This window comes from Phyllobates terribilis, unplaced genomic scaffold (assembly GCF_046119375.1).
Source record: "Phyllobates terribilis strain yellow unplaced genomic scaffold, ASM4611937v1 Scaffold_5__5_contigs__length_657084704, whole genome shotgun sequence".
NCBI classification, from domain to species: domain Eukaryota; kingdom Metazoa; phylum Chordata; class Amphibia; order Anura; family Dendrobatidae; genus Phyllobates; species Phyllobates terribilis.
Genome location: NW_027362765.1, coordinates 289,725,839 through 289,747,958, shown reverse-complemented (window position 1 = coordinate 289,747,958; position 22,120 = coordinate 289,725,839). Strand labels below are relative to the sequence as shown.

The 22,120-nt window shown below is 43.6% G+C and overlaps 1 protein-coding gene across 2 annotated transcripts; it reads left to right on the top strand.

The window, feature by feature from the left end:
• The first annotated feature begins 313 nt into the window (after positions 1-313).
• Positions 314-21,853, top strand: LOC141273001 (gastrula zinc finger protein XlCGF66.1-like). Of its 2 annotated transcripts, XM_073684282.1 has the most exons (8): positions 314-478; positions 4,128-4,369; positions 4,928-5,054; positions 5,355-5,504; positions 9,434-9,497; positions 10,071-10,210; positions 16,024-16,138; positions 18,059-21,853. In XM_073684282.1, exons 3-8 carry the CDS (start codon positions 4,977-4,979, stop codon positions 18,994-18,996), a joined length of 1,485 nt encoding a protein of 494 aa, XP_073540383.1. In that variant the 5' UTR covers positions 314-478; positions 4,128-4,369; positions 4,928-4,976; the 3' UTR covers positions 18,997-21,853. The 2 variants fall into 2 exon arrangements, with proteins under 2 accessions (XP_073540383.1, XP_073540382.1); XM_073684281.1 differs by lacking the exon at positions 4,128-4,369 and having other exon boundaries at positions 315-478.
• The last annotated feature ends 267 nt before the right edge of the window (positions 21,854-22,120 follow it).

Below are 22,120 nucleotides of genomic sequence, written 5' to 3'. Positions count from 1 at the left end.
TGATAGGTGCCATCTTTCTTTTGCTTTTCCTAATTCTTCTCAGATACTGGTGTAGCTTTTGGCAATGAAGACATTGCATTGTCAGCAAAATGTGCCAATAAAGTTGTTTTGTTGCACTTCATTAATGGGGGAAGGATCAGTGCGGGCGATGCAGCAGGGGGCGCCTCCATCACGTCACCTACACTCAGGGCCGCGGCCGCCTGTCCGTATATTCAAACCTCCCGCTCACAAGACTGAAGTAATAGGCGGTCACGTGGTACAGGCATTCCGGTCAGGTGACCAGTCACAGGGTCTTCTCGATGGAGGGTGGCACGTGACGCTGACGTCATCAAGGTCCAACCACAGGGCGAGCCGCTGCCACAGGAAATTGCTTCATTCCCTGTTAGCAACTTCCTGGCGACGGCTAAGTAGGGAAAACGGAGAGAAGACATTGATGAGACGGGCAGGGACGGGTAATAGCATATGGTCTGTCCTCTAGGTACGTGCTTCACACAGGAGGAGCAGACTCTGGTGTCCAATACGAGACCTCGTTATAGTGCAGGAGGAGCAGACTGTAGTGTCCTCTGTATTTGTCTGGTTATGGAACCATAGAAGGGAAAGGCTCTGCCCTGTAGCTACTGGCTCATTACAGCACAGGTGGAGCAGATGTGGGGGTCCCTTGTGTAATGTATGTCATGCAGGTGCAGTGGACTGTGGTGTCCAGACCTTGTAATTCTACAGATGGAGCAGACTTGTGTCCTCTCTGTATCTGGCTGTTATATCACAGCTGCTTACAGTGCAGGTGACCCAGTCAGTGACAGCACAGGTGGAGAAGACTTATGTTTCTAATTTCTAACAACAGGAGTGGAGCAGGCTTTGTTGTCCTTTGCACAGCTTTAAAATACAGTTGGAGCAGACTAGTGTTCTATGCTTAATAGCATCTAATGGCACAGGCGGAGCAGACTGTAGTGCTCTATGCTTAATAGCATCTAATGGCACAGATGGAGCAGACTGTAGTGCTCTATGCTTAATAGCGTCCAGTGGAGCAGACTGTAGTGCTCTATGCTTAATAGCATCCAGTGGAGCAGACTGTAGTGCTCTATGCTTAATAGCATCCAGTGGAGCAGACTGTAGTGCTCTATGCTTAATAGCATCCAGTGGAGCAGACTGTAGTGCTCTATGCTTAATAGCATCCAGTGGAGCAGACTGTAGTGCTCTACGCTTAATAGCATCCAGTGGAGCAGACTGTAGTGCTCTATGCTTAATAGCATCCAGTGGAGCAGACTGTAGTGCTCTATGCTTAATAGCATCCAGTGGAGCAGACTGTAGTGCTCTATGCTTAATAGCATCCAGTGGAGCAGACTGTAGTGCTCTACGCTTAATAGCATCCAGTGGAGCAGACTGTAGTGCTCTACGCTTAATAGCATCCAGTGGAGCAGACTGTAGTGCTCTATGCTTAATAGCATCCAGTGGAGCAGACTGTAGTGCTCTATGCTTAATAGCATCCAGTGGAGCAGACTGTAGTGCTCTATGCTTAATAGCATCCAGTGGAGCAGATTGTAGTGCTCTACGCTTAATAGCATCCAGTGGAGCAGACTGTAGTGCTCTATGCTTAATAGCATCCAGTGGAGCAGACTGTAGTGCTCTACGCTTAATAGCATCCAGTGGAGTAGGCTGTAGTGCTCTATGCTTAATAGCATCCAGTGGAGCAGACTGTAGTGCTCTACGCTTAATAGCATCCAGTGGAGTAGGCTGTAGTGCTCTATGCTTAATAGCATCCAGTGGAGCAGACTGTAGTGCTCTATGCTTAATAGCATCCAGTGGAGCAGACTGTAGTGCTCTATGCTTAATAGCATCCAGTGGAGCAGACTGTAGTGCTCTATGCTTAATAGCATCCAGTGGAGCAGACTGTAGTGCTCTACGCTTAATAGCATCCAGTGGAGCAGACTGTAGTGCTCTACGCTTAATAGCATCCAGTGGAGCAGACTGTAGTGCTCTATGCTTAATAGCATCCAGTGGAGTAGGCTGTAGTGCTCTATGCTTAATAGCATCCAGTGGAGCAGACTGTAGTGCTCTATGCTTAATAGCATCCAGTGGAGCAGACTGTAGTGCTCTATGCTTAATAGCATCCAGTGGAGTAGGCTGTAGTGCTCTATGCTTAATAGCATCCAGTGGAGCAGACTGTAGTGCTCTATGCTTAATAGCATCCAGTGGAGCAGACTGTAGTGCTCTATGCTTAATAGCATCCAGTGGAGCAGACTGTAGTGCTCTATGCTTAATAGCATCCAGTGGAGTAGGCTGTAGTGCTCTATGCTTAATAGCATCCAGTGGAGCAGGCTGTAGTGCTCTATGCTTAATAGCATCCAGTGGAGCAGACTGTAGTGCTCTATGCTTAATAGCATCCAGTGGAGCAGACTGTAGTGCTCTATGCTTAATAGCATCCAGTGGAGCAGACTGTAGTGCTCTATGCTTAATAGCATCCAGTGGAGCAGACTGTAGTGCTCTACGCTTAATAGCATCCAGTGGAGCAGACTGTAGTGCTCTACGCTTAATAGCATCCAGTGGAGCAGACTGTAGTGCTCTATGCTTAATAGCATCCAGTGGAGCAGACTGTAGTGCTCTATGCTTAATAGCATCCAGTGGAGCAGACTGTAGTGCTCTACGCTTAATAGCATCCAGTGGAGCAGACTGTAGTGCTCTATGCTTAATAGCATCCAGTGGAGTAGGCTGTAGTGCTCTATGCTTAATAGCATCCAGTGGAGCAGACTGTAGTGCTCTATGCTTAATAGCATCCAGTGGAGCAGACTGTAGTGCTCTATGCTTAATAGCATCCAGTGGAGTAGGCTGTAGTGCTCTATGCTTAATAGCATCCAGTGAAGCAGACTGTAGTGCTCTATGCTTAATAGCATCCAGTGGAGCAGACTGTAGTGCTCTATGCTTAATAGCATCCAGTGGAGCAGACTGTAGTGCTCTATGCTTAATAGCATCCAGTGGAGCAGACTGTAGTGCTCTATGCTTAATAGCATCCAGTGGAGCAGACTGTAGTGCTCTATGCTTAATAGCATCCAGTGGAGCAGACTGTAGTGCTCTATGCTTAATAGCATCCAGTGGAGTAGGCTGTAGTGCTCTATGCTTAATAGCATCCAGTGGAGCAGACTGTAGTGCTCTATGCTTAATAGCATCCAGTGGAGCAGACTGTAGTGCTCTATGCTTAATAGCATCCAGTGGAGCAGACTGTAGTGCTCTATGCTTAATAGCATCCAGTGGAGCAGACTGTAGTGCTCTACGCTTAATAGCATCCAGTGGAGCAGACTGTAGTGCTCTATGCTTAATAGCATCCAGTGGAGTAGGCTGTAGTGCTCTATGCTTAATAGCATCCAGTGGAGTAGGCTGTAGTGCTCTATGCTTAATAGCATCCAGTGGAGCAGACTGTAGTGCTCTATGCTTAATAGCATCCAGTGGAGCAGACTGTAGTGCTCTATGCTTAATAGCATCCAGTGGAGTAGGCTGTAGTGCTCTATGCTTAATAGCATCCAGTGGAGTAGGCTGTAGTGCTCTATGCTTAATAGCATCCAGTGGAGTAGGCTGTAGTGCTCTATGCTTAATAGCATCCAGTGGAGTAGGCTGTAGTGCTCTATGCTTAATAGGATCCAGTGGAGTAGGCTGTAGTGCTCTACGCTTAATAGCATCTAATGGCACAGGTGGAGCAGACTGTAGTGCTTTATGATTAGTGGCACAGGTGGAGCAGACTGGTGTATTTTCTGCTGCTTAATATATCACTACTTATTTTATACTGGTGGAGCAGACCTGAGTGTTTACAGTGGGAGGTGTGGGAGGCCTGTCATTACAATAGACATGTCTTGTAGCTATTGGCAAGTAGCTCCTTCTGATAGAAATCCCCAAGTGAAGAACTTGGAGCTATTACCGTAAATGGCTTGTCCAGCACCTCTCACATGCACATTACAATAGGACATGTGCGTGATACCTATGAGTGCAGACACATGAATGCTATGACATAATCACCATACCACATGTGTATATCCAGTGTTTGTCCCTAATCTATATTACTGTGGGACATGGGTTGTTGATATCGATATATTGAGACTGACATTTATGGATTAAATGGGTTTACTTCTCTTCTTTTTCAGGAGCACACCGCTCCTCTGCCTCTTGGCTGCCAGGGATGGTGCGCTCCTCAAGGTTGACCGCTCGAACAAGCAATATGGTCGTGCCATTGGTGTGAGCTGAGCACTCTCTCAGACTGCTAGCAAAGCCAGCTCTGCTACTAAAGCACGGGAGAAGCGGGAGGGGACTGATGTTGGCTGGATCCAGACAACTTTAGAGCATCTCATAACCCCCCCCCCCCCCCCTCCTACGATCTCCAGGACCTGTAAGGAAAAGTAAAAATATGTTACAAAAAAAAAGCTACTATTTTTAAAGGAAAATGTCAGCAGTTTTTTTGCTGTGTAATCTGAGAGCAGCATGATGTAGGGGCTGAGAGCCTGATACCAGTGATGTCACTTATGCTGTGTGCTGCTGTTTAAATATAATAAGTGTTTTCTCAGCAGTAGATTATCACTAGAGGACTAGGTGTCTTGTGCCTCCTAGTCAACTGTGTAACCCAACACCGATTGCCAGCTTTCTGTGTATACTGTACATGGGCAAAAAGCTGCCAGTCAGTGGTGTGAACAGGGTTATACAGAGCTCCGCATTTTGAGCTTTGCTAGATCTGTAGCAGCGAAAGCGGTGATTGTATCAAAATGACAACAAGCCGCTCAGTAAGTGATACATCACTGGAATCTGGGGCTCTGTCCCTACATCATGCTGCTTTTAAATTACATATGAAAAACTTGGGTGACAGATTTCAGTATTTAGCTACTGTCTTAAATCTTCAGGCTGATGGGAATATCTGCCAAAGCTTGTTTTCTTCCATCTGTTTCCATTGTAGGTGTATTTAGGACTATTACTGTATTCATTATCTGACAGCCTAAAGCAAAATGGCAAAGGACAAGAGTCGAATGTCTGAGAAGATATTAAACCTCACACTGGAGATCATCTACCTTCTCACCGGAGATGTAAGAAGTTTTTTCCTCCCTAATCTGTACATTATTTCCAACTGTCCATGTACCTTAGCGGTCGAACATTCGGCCAATAGTGATTTCTCTTCTTCCACTTTTCCCCATACACATGTACACTTTGTTTAACCTGATCCTTCTCTCCCCCCATTATCATCTGTCAGGGAGCGTTAGGAGACCTAATACACACTAGATGGTCGGCTGTCAAGTAGCTGATGTGTATAGATTTATTTTTTTGTAGGATCTTTAGGATTTATTCAAGTTCAAGTCTAATAACAGTGAATATTATTCTCTTGATAGAATTTCACAGCCATCAAGACAGAATCTGGAAGACTGAGCATTACCCAGGATCCCATTATGAAGCCTCCACCTCATTCATTAAAAGAAGATAAAAAAAATAAAAAGATCCTTCAGCTCACCAACCAGATCATTCAGCTGCTTACTGTAGAGGTGAGCGCTGCTGCGAATACGGGGACACTGTACAGATGGATAATAACTGTATCAATGTGTGTGTCAGGTTCCTATAAAGTTCTTGCATCTGTCGGTGCATTAACCCCTTTACGACCTTGTCAGTAATAGTACGTAGCTGCGCCCTGGGCCTATAGGGCCAGCTACGTACTATTATGCGCGCTGCGATAGCGCCCGCACACAAGCAGTGCGGGGTGATCGCCACCGGGTGTCAGCTGATTGTCACAGCTGACACCCGGTGCTATGTGCAGGGAGCAGTCCCACACCGCTCCCAGCACATTAATCCCCGTGATGCTGCGATTGAAGTCGATCTCAGCATTGCGGTGGCAAGGGGGGAGGTGATCGCTATACTCACCTCTCCTCCTGCTGGCATCCAGCGATGTCTGCGGCGGCTTCCGGATGTTGTCATGACGACCCGATGTCGTTATGACAACATCCAGGTTACCAGGAGGCAGGACGTTACTTTGGTCATGCGTTGTGCATGACTAAAGTAGTGTCTCCCCTGTGTGCAGCGCTGACAGGCTGCATGGCAAAGGGAGCTACTGTTCTCTATGCCATGCAGCAAATCGGGCTGCAAAAAGTGAAAGTCCCATAGTGGGACAATGTGTAAGAGTAAGAAAAAAAAAAAAAATAGAAAAGTGAAATATATTTAAAAAAACAAAAAACAATCCCCCAAAAATAAAAATATATTGAACCCATAATATTATGAAAAAAATATATATAAAAGTACACATATTTGGTATCGCCGCGTCCGGAACGACCTGACCTATAAAACTGTCCCGCTAGTTAACCGCTTTAGTGAACACGGTAAAAAAAATAAAAAACAAAACAAAAAAAACAATTCTTTATCATCATACCTCCAAACAAAAAATGGAATAACACGCGATCAAAAAGACGAATGTAAATAAAAATGGTACCGCTGAAAACGTCATCTTGTCCCGCAAAAAACAAGCCGCCACACAGCTCCATCATCCGAAAAATAAAGTTATAGCTCTCAGAATAAAGCGATACAAAAAAATTATTTTTTTTCCCACACGAGGAACGGTGTAAAAAATAAATGCTGGGGCTAGGGTTGGGCTGGGGCTGGGTGCTGGGGTTGGGGCTAGGGTTAGGGGTTGAGGTTGGGCTGGGGTTGAGGTTGGGCTGGGGTTGAGGTTGGGCTGGGGTTGAGGTTGGGCTGGGGTTGAGGTTGGGCTGGGGTTGAGGTTGGGCTGGGGTTGAGGTTGGGCTGGGGTTGAGGTTGGGCTGGGGTTGAGGTTGGGCTGGGGTTGAGGTTGGGCTGGGGTTGAGGTTGGGCTGGGGTTGAGGTTGGGCTGGGGTTGAGGTTGGGCCGGGGTTGGGGTTAGGGTTAGCGGTTGGGGCTAGGGTTGGGGTGGGGCCAGGGCTAGGGTTGGGCTGGGGTTGGGGTTGGGTTTGGGGCTAGGTTTGGGTTGGGGTTGGGCCTGGGTTAGGGCTAGGGTTGGGCTGAGGTTGGGGCTAGGGTTGGGGCCGGGGTTAGGGCTAGAGTTAGGGCCTAGGGTTGGGCTGGGGTTGAGGTTGGGGTTGGGCCTAGGTTAGGGCTAGGGCTGGGCTTGAGGTTGGGCTAGGGTTGGGCCTGGGGTGGGGCCGGGGTTAGGGCTAGAGTTAGGGCCCAGGGTTGGGCTGGGGTTGAGGTTGGGGTTGGGCCTAGGTTAGGGCTAAGGCTGGGCTTGAGGTTGGGCTGGGCTTGAGGTTGGGCTGGGCTTGTGCCGGGGGTGGGGCTAGGGCTAGGGCTGGGGTTGAGGTTGGGCCGGGGTTGGGCTAGGGTTAGGAGTTGGGCTAGGGTTGGGGTTAGGGTAGGGATCTTTTCAAAAGTAAAGAGAAAAAAATGATGATGATATGGCGACCAGTGTTGAGCGCAAGTGTTCGCTACTTGAGTGTCCTGGGTGTTCAAGTGACATGCTTGAGTCTCTGCCCCATATGCTTCGCGGCCAAAAAAAACATTGCTGGGATCGTCTGCCATGCACGAGCGATCCCTGCATGTTTTTTGTTTTGGGTGTCTTAACAACTGTGAAACATGCAGGGCAGGGACTCGAGCACTTCACTCGAGCACCCGTGATACATGGTGCATACCCAAGTATGCACCATTTTTGTGGGGGAAAAAAACATATATATATATATATATATATATATATATATATATATATATTACAGTACAGCCCAAAAGTTTGGACACACCTCATTTACAGATTTTTCTGTATTTTCATGACTATGAAAATTGTACATTCACACTGAAGGCATCAAAACTATGAATTAACACATGTGGAATTATATACTTAACAAAATAGTGTGAAACAACTGAAAATATGTCTTATATTCTAGGTTCTTCAAAGTAGCCACCTTTTGCTTTGATGACTGCTTTGCACACTCTTGGCATTCTCTTGACGAGCTTCAAGAGGTAGTCACCGGAAATGGTTTTCACTTCACAGGTGTGCCCTGTCAGGTTTAATAAGTGGGATTTCTTGCCTTATAAATGGGGCTGGGACCATCAGTTGTGTTGTGCAGAAGTCTGGTGGATAAACAGCTGATAGTCCTACTGAATAGACTGTTAGCTGCTTTTTACTTGCCATAGTACAAATTCTAAGTAAAGAAAAACGAGTGGCTATCATTACTTTAAGAAATGAAGGTCAGTCAGTCCGAAAAATTGGGAAAACTTTGAATGTGTCCCCAAGTGCAGTTGCAAAAACCATCAAGCGCTACAAAGAAACTGGCTCACATGAGGACCGCCCCAGGAAAGGAAGACCAAGAGTCACCTCTGCTTCTGAGGATAAGTTTATCCGAGTCACCAGCCTCAGAAATCGCAGGTTAACAGCAGCTCAGATTAGAGACCAGGTCAATGCCACACAGAGTTCTAGCACCAGACACATCTCTACAACAACTGTTAAGAGGAGACTTTGTGCAGCAGGCCTTCATGGTAAAATAGCTGCTAGGAAACCACTGCTAAGGACAGGCAACAAGCAGAAGAGACTTGTTTGGGCTAAAGAACACAAGGAATGGACATTAGACCAGTGGAAATCTGTGCTTTGGTCTGATGAAGCATGGAGGAGGAGGTGTGATGGTGTGGGGGTGCTTTGCTGGTGACACTGTTGGGGATTTATTCTAAATTGAAGGCATACTGAACCAGCATAGCGACCACAGCATCTTGCAGCGGCATGCTATTCCATCCGGTTTGCGTTTAGTTGGACCATCATTTATTTTTCAACAGGACAATGACCCCAAACACACCTCCAAGCTGTGTAAGGGCTATTTGACCAAGAAGGAGAGCTATGGGGTGCTACGCCAGATGACCTGGCCTCCACAGTCACCAGACCTGAACCCAATCGAGATGGTTTGGGGTGAGCTAGACCGCAGAGTGAAGGCAAAAGGGCCAAGAAGTGCTAAGCATCTCTGGGAACTCCTTCAAGATTGTTGGAAGACCATTTCCGGTGACTACCTCTTGAAGCTCATCAAGAGAATGCCAAGAGTGTGCAAAGCAGATATCAAAGCAAAAGGTGGCTACTTTGAAGAACCTAGAATATAAGACATATTTTCAGTTGTTTCACACTTTTTTGTTAAGTATATAATTCCACATGTGTTAATTCATAGTTTTGATGCCTTCAGTGTGAATGTACAATTTTCATAGTCAGGAAAATACAGAAAAAACTTTAAATGAGGTGTGTCCAAACTTTTGGTCTGTACTGTATGTATGTATATATATATATATATATATATATATATATATATATATATATATATATATATATATATATATATATATATATATATATATATATAATATTATTTTTTTTCACGACTCAACTTTATAAGTTTCTGTGAAGCACAGGGATAACAGCTGAAGAGCCACAGGATGAAGACCACTGCTTAATGGTGTAACTGTTTATTTCTCTGCTCAGGACCAGGAGTTTTTAGAAGTATATAAGGATGTCATTGTGAGCAACCAGACCCTCACATCACCCGGTAAGGGGAGACTTTCATCAATCTTATATGAAAAGTCTGGTTTTAAGATCACACTTATCTGATCACCACATATAAATGTTGCATTGAGTCACTGGTGGACATTTATTAAGACCAATGTACTTTAGGTAAGATGCACATAATTTAAGTGATGCGCCTCTTAATAATTGAGATGCATTTCATGCTTCTACACATCCAATCTGCATCAGACATGGGCTAGTGTAGATTTGCACTAAAGCTTATGCCACTTTCTGGCGTCAACCTGAAAAACAAATTTACCATTCGTGCCCCTTCCCCATGCTGATAAGCTCTGACCACTTTAAAGTCCCAAATTATGATGTAAAAATGGCATAGTTTGCACATTTTTTACACTAGTTTCTTTTTTGAATCCTTTTTTTTTTCTTATTGAAAAACCACTTCATTATATTTTTTAAAATGTAACAGAACACAAACAATAAAAAGTAATACATATTACACTATCCATATGACAGTTTAAAAGTTACATTTGTATGTGGTTTTACATTAGTTTCTAGTGTAGGAGCATGAATAAATGTCCGCACTGTGTATTACTTACAGGAGGACCCAGCAAGATGCATCCAGGATCCAGCAAGAGAAAACCAGGATTCTGCAAGAGAATTCCACCTGAGCTATGTCTTCGAGCTCATTATTCCCAGGCTTGTCCAGAAGAAAATCGCAGTGGACCACAAGATCATAAGGTAGATTTCCTAGTGAGACCACATATCAACCTTACTCATCTAAACTGATTCCTAAAAACAGAGAATCTGTCAGCAGAATTTCACACCCCAACTATACAGCGCTTTCAAAGAAAAGTATGGCAATATCTTTACATGGCCAGTCTCCCCATCTCCATTCCCTAGCACTGTGTGGGGAATAGAGATGGTGTGACCTAGGCTTCAAGTTTACCAGTAGCTCTTCAACCTCATTTACATATCAATTCAAATGCTGATTTCTCAACAATGGAAAAACAGACAGTCCATGTAAAGGAATTTCTGGACTTGTCTTTGAAATAGCTACATGCACATATAAATAGTTTAGCGGGCGAAATCCTCCTGACAGATTCCCTTCAAAGTATTTTAGAACACTTTGAGCCCATTTTACCCTAAAATTCAGCTATTAATGACATTTAACCCCTTCATGACCGAAACATTTTCCATTTTCGTTTTTTGCTCCCTTCTTCCCAGAGCCATAACTTTTTTTTATGTTTCGGTCAATATGACCATGTGAGGGCTTATTTTCTCCGATCTCCTCCACGACAGCACACCTGGAGGTAGCCTCCCCATCCTAATTAGGGACAGGAAAACAAGAGGTTAAATAGCCCCTCCCCATCACCATCCCCAGTGTTTTCCTGTCCCTATGGGATGAAGAGGTTATCTGGAGTGCCTGCGGCTGGAAAGCAGGGACCAATTAAACTTACCTGGCCGGGCTGCAGTGAGCGATCGCCTCCTTCCTTCCTTCCCTGGCAGCTCCCGTTTCCTTCAGGAGCGGGACCCCCTCGCTCGCCTGCGCCTACGGGTAAAGCTGAGTGGGGTTTGGGGGCCTCCTGTAGCTCCCCAGCCGGTGTCTCCTCCTTCCTCCATGGCAGCGTTCCGGCGCGCATGCAGGATGCGCCGGAAGTCAGGTTTTCGGCCTGCAGGACGTCACTTCCGGTGCATTCCACCATGGAACGCATGGGGCCGTGGTGGGAAATTCAAACTGAAGCCGTGGTTTGCCCAGGAATGGAGGATCTTTCACCGGATAGGTGAAAATTTGGCGCTGGATCTCGGTCTCCTCTATAAAAGACCCAGATAAGAAGACACCATTAAAGTAGGACAGAATATTCTGCTACTATGGAGGGTGTTGTTCCAAAGCCTGCGTCTGCAGAGCCCAGCACTAACCCGGCTCCAGTAAGCACTAGGTCCAAGGTTATTCCCCACTCTCTTTTGAGCAGGATCACAAATATATTTTAAATCTCCCCTTTTTTAATTTTAGGGAGACGAGGATCCTGCACAGAGAGTGGGAGAAAATACTACACTTCGCAAATGTGCCATCTGTAGGAAAAAGCTGGCTTCAGGTCCTAAGTGAAGATCATGAGGAAGATAGGAAATATTACTTTTCTGCCGAGAATATGGAAGGATAGATTCCCTTTGGATGAAAATGCGGCTAAAGTATGGACGGAAGTTCCTAAGGTTAATGTACAAGTGGCAAGGGTAGCAAAGAAAACAACCCTTCCCTTTGAAGACTCATCCCAGCTCAAGGATCCTATGGATAGGAAGATGGACAGTCTGCTAAGGAAGACATGGGAAACATCGGCGGCGTCACTGAAGACGAATATCGTTTCAACTTGTGTAGCTCGTTCCATGTTTCTCTGGCTCCAACAACTAGAGGAACATCTCTGGAAAGGTACTCCTCAGGAGGACCTCCTGGCATCTTATCCTTTGATTCAAAAGGCCACTGGATTCCTAGCTGATGCCTCGGCGGAGTCTGTCAAGATTGCGGCAAGATCGGCGGCCTTATCTAATTCTACAAGAAGAGCTCTATGGTTGAAGATGTGGAGTGGGGACAACTCATCAAAATCTAAGCTTGGTTCCATTCCATTCAAAGGAGAGTATATGTTTGGAGCAGTCCTGGACGAGTTGTTGGAGAAGGCATCCGACAAGAAAAAGTCTCTGCCCGAGCCGAAGAATCCAAGAAGCTTCAGAAAGAGACCATTTCTTCCTCCTCAACAACAACAGCAGCAAGCTTTTCAGTACAAAGGCAAGGGTAAAGCCTGTCGCTGGAGTTACCCAAAAGGGGGAAGAGGAAAGAATATCTTTCAAGGTTCTAGGCAGGACAGACAATGACGCCAAGAAGTTAGGAGGCAGAATTGCAAGCTTCCTTTCTCAATGGCAGCTAATATCTTCAGACAGGAAGATCTTGGACATGGTGACGGTAGGAGCTGAAATAGTCTTTGCTATCTACCCTCCAAAAAGGATGGAAGTAACGTCTTTACCATCGACAAGATTACAAAAGCTCCTAATGACAGGTCTTCAGAATCTTCAAAACTCAGGAGTTATTTCACCAGTGCCTCGCATGGAACAAGGAGAAGGTCATTATTCTCAGGTGTTTCTGTTAAAAAAGGTTTCAGGTTCTTACAGGATAATCCTCAATATAAAACATCTCAACCGATATGTGAAATACAGAAGGTTCAAGATGGAGTCGATAAGGTCCACTATTCCGTTGATTGGGAAAGGATTTGTCATGGCAACAGTAGACCTGCAAGAGGCATACTACCATGTGCCAATTTATCCGGCCTACAGAAAATTTCTCAGATTTGCCGTAAGTCAGAACCGAGAGGTACTTCATTTACAATTCAATGTACTCCCCTTCGGAATTTCGTCAGCACCCCGTCTGTTTACAAAGATCATGGCAGAAGTGGTAGCTTGTCTAAGAAAACGGAATATCAGCATCGTCCCCTATTTAGACGATTTTTTAGTGATGGCTTCCTCAGTTTCAAGTTTGGAAAGAGACCTTCAGATGACCCTCCAGATCCTGAAATCTTTAGGATGGTTGATAAACTACAAGAAGTCAGATCTGATTCCCTCCACCAGGAAGACCTTCTTGGGAATTCTCTTTGATTCCCAGCAGCAAGCCTCCTTTCTGCCAAAAGAGAAGCAGAATCAGTTAAGGTCTAAAGTTTATGCACTGAAGAACCAGAGCAGAGTGTCAATAAGATTCGCCATGTCCGTCCTCTGGTCCATGACCTCATCTATTCAAGCAGTACCTTGGGCTCAAGCACATTCAAGGGTCCTTCAAAACTACATCCTTTCCTGTTGGGACAGATCTCAAAGTTCCCTCTCCAGCAGGATTCATCTGCCAGAGAAGGTGAAAGCAACTTTAAGGTGGTGGCTCTGTCCAGAAAATCTGGAGAAAGGGTCAGCATGGATTCAACGTCCCTTGTTATCAGTCAAGACAAACGCAAGCAAAAGGGGATGGGGAGCAGTAGTCTCCTACGTGGCCTTCCAAGGGGTCTGGTCACAAGAAATAGCAGAGCCGTCCCTTTAACCTAACAGAACTGAAAGCGGTGGAGGAAATTCTATGGGCAGCCAATTCTCTGCTTCAGGGGTCACATGTCAGAGTCTACTCGGACAATATGACAACTGTAGCCCACTTGAAACATCAGGGAAGTACAAGAAACAGGAGATTGCAGATGATCTCAGAGAGGATCTTTCACTGGGCGGAGCATCATCTACTATCCTTGTTGGCTCTTCACCTGAGGGGCTCCAACAATTATCAGGCAGATCTGTTGAGCAGAAAAGATATTCATCCAGGGGAATGGAGTCTGTACTCGAAGATATTTCAGATGATTGTTGAAAAGTGGGGATACCCAGATGTGGACATGTTTGCGAACCAGAGAAACACAAAAGTAAGAGCCTTCTTCTCCTTGAACCCTGAGGATTCAGCATCAGGGATAGATGCATTCGCTCACCCTTGTGAAGTCGGGCTTGCTTATGCTTTTTCCCCAATTCTGTTAATACCAAGGACCTTACAAAAATTCAGGTCGGAAGGGGTCAAGACGATCCGAATAGCTCCAGTGTGGCCAAAGAGAGCATGGTTTGGAACGTTGAGCAGCATAAAAATGGAGGATCCATTTATGCTTCCTTAAATCAACGATCTGCTGCATCAGGGCCCAATCTACCATCCGGCCCCTCAGAATTTGTTTCTAGCGGCTTGGCTTCTGAGACCGCCCTCTTAGAAGCCAAAGGTTTCTCAGTACAGGTGATCCATACACTGCAGAAAACAGGTCATAAATTCCATCTATGAAAAAATCTGGAAAGCTTTCAAGCGGTGGTATGAGCCTCGTCCATTAGATCCCTTTCGGACACACATGGCCAGAATCTTGGATTTCCAACAGAACGGTCTGTCTAAAGAATTAAGACCAAGCATACTGAAGGTCCAAGTCTCTGCTTTAAGCTCCTATTTTGATACTGATTTGGCCCAGAACATATGGATTAAGAGGTTCATGTAATATCAAATAGAGACCTAGCATTTGGAAGGAAAGTCCTTCAGGCTGTTGTCCCTCCCTAAGATTCATTCTTTGGTATTACTCCAGGTGTGCTGGCGTGGAGGGGATTGGAGAAAATAGAATTAGATTTACCGGTAATTCGGTTTCTAAGACCCTCCACGACAGCACGGGTAATTCCCACCCTTTCCTTATTGATGGAAAAATCCTTAGTGTTAATAAAATATTTAGAGCATTCATACTGTGTGGCCCTTTGAAAACACTGGGAATGGTAGTGGGGAGGGGTTATTTAACCTCTTGTTTTCCTGTCCCTAATTAGGATGGGGAGGCTACCTCCAGGTGTACGGTCGTGGAGGGTCTTAGAAACCGAATTATCGGTAAGTCTAATTCTATTTTTTGCGGGACAAGTTGTACTTTTGAATGACATCACTGGTTTTAACATATCGTGTACTGGAAAATGGGGGGGGATTCCAAGTGTGGTGAAATTGCAAACAAAGTGCAATTCCACAGTTTCTTGTGTTTTTTTTTTTTTTGTTTGTTTTGTTTTTTACCACTTTCACTGAATGCTAAAACTGGCCTGCCAAAATGATTTTCCAGGTCATTATGAGTTTGTAGATACCAAACATGTATAGGTTCTTTTTTATTTAAGTGGTGAAAAAAAATAATAAATTTTCCGAGACCCATAGCACCTCCGGGTAATGGCTTATTTTTTGCGCGTCGAGCTGACATTTTTATTGACACCATTTTGGGGTAGATATGTTTTGATCACCCGTTATTGCAATGTTGCGGCGACCAAAAAAAACATAATTCTGGCGTTTATAACTTTTTTCTCGTTACTCCGTTTATCGATCGGATTAATTATTTTCTTATATTGATCGGGTGATTCTGAACGCAGCGATATCAAGTGTGTGTGTTTTTCTGGTTTTTGTTATTTTTGAATGGGGCGAAAGGGGGGTGATTTTAAACTTTTATATTCTTTATTTTTAAAAACAGTTTTGTTTTTTTTACTTTTTGATGCTTCAATAGTCTCCATGGGAGACTAGAAGCTGCACTTGTCTGATCTTCTGTACTGCACACAGGCAATGATCAGCTCGCCAGTGTGTAGCGCTCATAGCAATCTGGTAGTGACAACCACAGGGGTCACCTGCAGACCCCGGGTTGTCATGCCAACCCATCGGTGACTCGCGATCATGTGACATGGTCGCCAATGGGCGGGGCCAATGATGCACTTCCTGGAAGCGCGAGTTAAATGCCACTGTCAGAGATTGACAGCTGCATTTAACTGGTTAACAGCCACAGATGGATTGTGATTCAACCCACAGCTGTTGCGGGCACATGTCAGCTGTATAGAGCTGAGCACGTACCAAACGGGGATCTGAAGTGGGGCTTACTATTACGCTCCACGTCAGAAAGGGGTTAAGCATAGTGTGAAACTTAGTTTGTATAATATGTCTAAGAAGCTTCTTGAAAATGAAGACCCCATACAAATGCCTATAATACATGCTTGTGTTTTCCTTTTTAAATCTCTAGAATGAAAGCCTTGGTGATTACCAAATCGTTATCATAGGAGATGATATTAAAAAGGAGAATGATGAGTTGCGTGTGTTTATTAAAGAGGAAGAAATTCCAACTGATATCAGCACAGGTATTTTCATCTTAATTATAAAAAAATAAAAATCCCTTTTTCATGCTAGGTCTTTTCAGACATGCAGTGGTGTGAAAGGTGTTTGCCCCTTTCCTGACGACTTATTCTTTTGCATGGTTGTCACACTTAAAATGTTTCACATCACAAACAAATTTAAATATTTGACAAAGGTAAGACAAGTAAACACAAAATGCAGTTTTTAAATGAAGGTCTTAAGGGAAAAATAAATCCAAACCTACAGGGCCCTATGTGAAAAAGTGATTGCACCCCCCCCCCTTAAAACATAAACCGCAGTTAATTTATCACATGTTTGAGAAGCTGAGTTCAATTTTCCTAGCCACACACAGGCCTGATTACTGCCACACCTGTTTTCATTCAAGAAATCACTTAAATAGGACCTGCTTGACAAAGTGAAGTAGACCAAAAGATCCTCAAAAGATAGACATCATGTTGCGATCGAAAGAAATTCAGGAACAAATGAGAAGCAAAGTAATTGAGAACGATCAGCCTGTAAAAGGTTGTAAAGCCATATCTAAAGCTTTGGGACTCCAGCAAACCACAGTGAGAGCGATTATCCACAAATGGTGCAAACATGGAACAGTGGTGAACCTTCCCAGGAGTGGCCGGCCATCAAAATTATCCCAAGAGCGCAGCGACGGCTCATCCAAGAGGTCACAAAAGACCCCACAACAACATCCAAAAAACTGCAGGCCTCAATTGCCTCAGTTACTGTCAGTATTCATGACTCCATCAAAAGAAAGAGACTGGGCAAAAATGGCATGCATGTCAGAGTTCCAAGATGAAAACCACTGCTGAGCAAAAAGAACATAAAAGCTTGTCTCAGTTTTGCCAGAAAACAGCTTGATGATCGCCAAGATTTTTGGGAGAATACTCTGTGGATTGACGAGACAAAAGTTGAACTTATTGGAAGGTGTATGTCCCATTACATCTGGCATAGAAGTAACAGCATTTCAAAAAAGAAACATCATACCAACAGTAAAATATGGTAGTTGTAGTGTGATGTTCTGGGGCTGTTTTGCTGCTTCAGGACCTAGAAGACTTGCTGTGGTAAATGGAACCATGAATTCTGCTGTCTACCAAAAAATCATGAAGGAGAATGTCCGGCCATCTGTTCATGACCTCAAGCTGAAGTGAACTTGGGTTATGGCAATGATCCAAAACACACTAGCAAGTCCACTTCTGAATGGCTTAAGAAAAACTAAATTAACATTTTGGAGTGGCATAGTCAAAGTGCTGACCTTAATCCTATTGAGATGCTGTGGCATGACCTTAAAAAGGCGTTTCATGCTTAGAAACCCTCCAATGTGGCTGAATTACAACAATTTTGCAAAGATGAGTGGCCAAAATTCCTGCAGAGCATTGTAAAAGACTCATTGCCAGTTATTGCAAACGCTTGATTGCAGTTGTTGCTGCTAAGGGTGGCCCAACCAGTTGTTAGGTTTAGGGGGTAAACACTTTTTCACACAGGGCTCTGTAGGTTTGGATTTCTTTTCCCTTAATAATAAAGACCTTTATTTAAAAACTGCGTTTTGTGTTATCTTTGTCTAATATTTCAATTTGTTTTGTGATCTGAAACATTTAAGTGTCACAAACATGCAAAATAAGAAATCAGGAAGGGGGCAAACACTTTTTCACACCACTGTATCTTCTGCTGTTTAAGTACACGTTCCTGAGTAATAAGCTTTCTCAGCGAGTAGCGCAGTCTTCGGTGAGAGGATATTGATTGTAGTCAAGGGTTGTACACTCTCCAGTCCCTTTTTGGTATCGGCAAACACGTCTGGTTTCCCCTGAATTCTACCCACCCATGGCCTGCTTGGTATAAGTATGTAAAACTGCTTTTTAGGCCAGTCTGTTTCTTTTGGTTGTTTAGTTTTTAATAACATTGTGCATTATCTACAGATGGACATGAAAACAGACATTCTATGGAGGCGCATGTCATTTCGTCTCCAGATTGTGAAATGGACGACGACGATGATGACGATGACGAAGATGATGATGACGATGATATCACAGTTGATCCACCTGGAGGAAACCCCATGTCTGTTAATATACACCCGGTATTTCATGGTGCATCTTTATCATCTGATACATCAAATCATGAAGAAGGCTTTCTTGACATGTCAGATTTCATTAAGGCATGTGCAGGAAATAACAGGTTTCCATACTCGGAATATATTAAGCATTTTAACCCAAATCCTGGTGTTTTAGGACTTCAGGGAACTCTTGTGACCAAGAAGCCTTTCACTTGTACAGAATGTAATAAGTGTTTTACACACAACTCTTACCTTATCAAGCACATGCGAACTCACACGGGGGAGAAGCCGTTCCCATGTGGAGAGTGTGGAAAATGTTTTACTGACAACTCTGGACTCACTAAACACCAGAGAATCCACACAGGCGAGAGACCGCACCAGTGTGCGCAATGTGGGAAGAGTTTTACATATAAGGCGGACCTTATTAAACATGAACGAATTCACACAGGGGAGAAGCCCTTCCCGTGTCCCCAATGTGGCAAGTGTTTTACTGACAAGTCTGGCCTTGCCAAACATCAGAGAATTCACACAGGTGAGCGGCCATTCCAGTGTGCCGAGTGCGGGAAATGTTTTGCACGTAAATCTCATCTTGGGAAACACCAGATAATTCACACAGGTGAGAAGCCATTCCAGTGTCCTGAGTGCGGAAGATGCTTTGCACGCAAGTCTCATCTGGTCAACCATCAGATCATACACACAGGTGAAAAGCCACATTTATGCACAGAGTGTGGGAAATGTTTCGCTCAGAGACCGGGCCTCATTATTCATCGAAGAACACACAGGAAGGTAACTCAGTTTTCATGAGCTGCACGAAAGACGGAAAATACAACTGTGGATACAGTAATAATAGTACACAGGAATACAAGAAAATGTCTATACGTTTATGGGAAGTTCACGCAGGACCCTGCACTGGTATTAAGAAACTAGGAAGCAATAGTCTGGTGCTAATAATGAAAAAAGTCTATCTACCATCCAGATATGGAGCTGCAATGCCAGAACCAATCGCTCATGTGTATAATAGATTCTGAATTCTAATATAGAGAATGTTATTCCATAGGCTCCTAAATAATATATAACCTTATGGAATTTAAAAGGACCCGGAGACTCATTAGTATTCATGTACGGTAAGATGCTGAAAGTTGCGGACATTCACTTGTGTGAAATATTGATTATAGTGGAAGTACACCCTAGAACAATGCTCTGGTTACAAAACATTAGAGCAGGACAGTATCTGAGTGTATAAAATCAGGTGATATGAAACATTAGCAATAAGACATACCTCTTTCAAAGACAAGTCCAGCAATATCTTTACATGGCCAGTCTGTTCCTCCATTACTGAGAAATCAGAATTTGGATTGATATGCTAGATTGAATTTCATTATCCTTTCTGAAAACTCTAAGGACTCCCCATCCTCATTATGGGGGAGGGAAACAAACGGTTCAAATGTGGACAGCTAAACAAAGTATTTGGGCCCAATTCATCTCTTGCATCACTTTTCTTTTTTGTCTTGTGGTAGATGTAGATGTTCATTTTACACCAAATTCTTCAATATGGCACAAAATGGAAAACGCTTTTTTTTTTTTTTTGGTCTGTAACCTTTTTTTGTGACTTAAAGACCGCTGATACACTTTGTAATGGTGGTCATTAAGGGACATTATTCCTCAGCACCGCTTTTTAACAGCACTGAGGAATAAGTGTATAATGCCGCCTCACGGGCGAAATTCCCGCAGGTGACCGCTGTACATGACAGCTGACACCCTGTGGTATCTGCCCTGGCTGGTTTTGAAACTGATCTTGGCCGATTAACCTAATAAATACTGCTGTCAATCGTGACCGTGGTATCTAAGAGGTTAAAAGGCCTGCTATGGCAGGACCAATCCCACCCCACTTTTTGCCGATCATTGCCATGGTGCCCTGAGGTCATCAGAGTCTAACAGGCTAAGTCAGTGACTGACAGATCTCAGGCATTGCGGTACAGGAGTACTGCAATGCATGAGACCAGTGATCAAAGTAAAAAATTAAACATGTCCCAGAGTGCTACTAGGTAGAAAAGTTAAAAAAAAAAAAGTTACAGAAAATATATAATAAAGTGAACAAAAAAAAAACGCACAAAAACAAAAGTACACATAATTGGTATCGCTGTGTCCAGAACGACTCAATCTGTAAAACTGGCACGTTATTTATTCTGTACGGTGATCCCTGTAATATATAATAATAATAAAAAACAAACAATTTCACACTTTCATTATTTACACGGAAACCCCTACTTAACTGCTCAGTGTAGAACACAATGTGAGCTCTCCTTCTAGTGAAAGCGATCAAAAAATTTCAAGTACCCCAAAATGTTATCAATAAAAAACCTAGCTGATCCCTCACGAAAACAGCCCCCACTCAGGTCCGTCATCCGTTGCTGGAAATTATAGGGGGTTTCCATGTTACTGGTAGAGCAGGCTCTAGAAAGGCAACACGGCTCCCACACCCTCAAATAAAATCCTGTGAATTCTGTGCTCCAAAACCGGCTGGCTTTCACAGTATGGTAATGTATAGTAATGACCTGAATGCAACCCCTCAGCGCCCTGCATTCCCCCACCCTGGAATGCTAGCTGTAAATGCTGCTCTGAGTTTGACAGTGGCATTTAACAGGTTAAGAGCCACGAGCTCCACTCGTGGCTATTAGAGGCAGATGATGGCTGAATGTACCATCTAGTAGCAAAGATGCGGGCTCCAAAGCCCGCAGCACAGTCAGGGAGCCGACACATGACGTGCCAGTATGTCCAATGTCGGTAAGGCGTTAGAAGAAGAATATGGTGCAATTAAAAACCTGGTGAAAAACTCAAATACTAAACACAAAAAGAAAATGCGAGTGTAATAATGAAATGGGCCCTTTGTGTTTTCATCTATTACAGATTTATGATGACCATGTTTATGCGCCTGGTATGAAATCTAACATTGTGTTTCCTCCTCTAGATTTCTATGTTTCTTACCTACTCACCCCCAATTTCTAGAGTTGTCGAGACACGTCCTTTATTTGCTCTGCACTTTTTACAATGGGGCAGTCCCAAGGAAAAAACATATTGACGACTAGGCTAATCTTTTTTGGATAAAGTAACCAGCTTTTTGAGATTAAAATGCATATTCATATATATATAGGAGTATCACATTATGAGGTTAATAAAGTTAAAACATCATTCAAATTAATTCTTGTTAAAAGTTTCATGGCGCAACTCAGGTGATTTAGTCGCGTAGAGAAAGTCTTTACCACTATTATCCTTTTGAAGAAATAGCTAAAGTGGTTAAGACTAATTCTAGAGTATTCTAGTCCTCTGAAAACTGGTGTTTTGGATTGAATTAAACATTGTTTCTATTGTATGACTACATTGTATATGGTTTCTATTTTATCTTTTACATTAAAAAGAAGAAAATGTGGTGAAAAAAAAATCCACAATAGTCAGTCTTCCCTCTCATCAAAGTCATAAGCTAATTGGAGGTCACACGAGATCTATGATGCGAGAGCGCAGATAACACTAACCTTCCCTTGGGAATTTTTTTATTTTTTTTACTGATTTTATTACTTTAATTTTTGTTGGTGTATTGGTTTAACTAAAATAACGTTTATGTAGTTTTAGCTTGACATATTTGTAATAAAGTTCTTGTGCCTAATTGTGACTATTTTATTATTAAATCTTGATGGTGACACTGGACTGGAAGATTGTTGCAAGCGGTATTTTCATTATGGCTTCTGGTTCACAGCAGTGATGAAGCAGTGGTAATTGGGCTAAGCCTAAAAACCTTGAGTTCTAACATGGTAGCATGACAGCAAATCACTGGCAAGTTCCACAGGTGTTTTTGTTGTGCGACTTTTCTGCAAATTGCTGACACTTGTCACTGAGTAACCCTAGCCTGATGAGATTCTAAATTTGACCACCA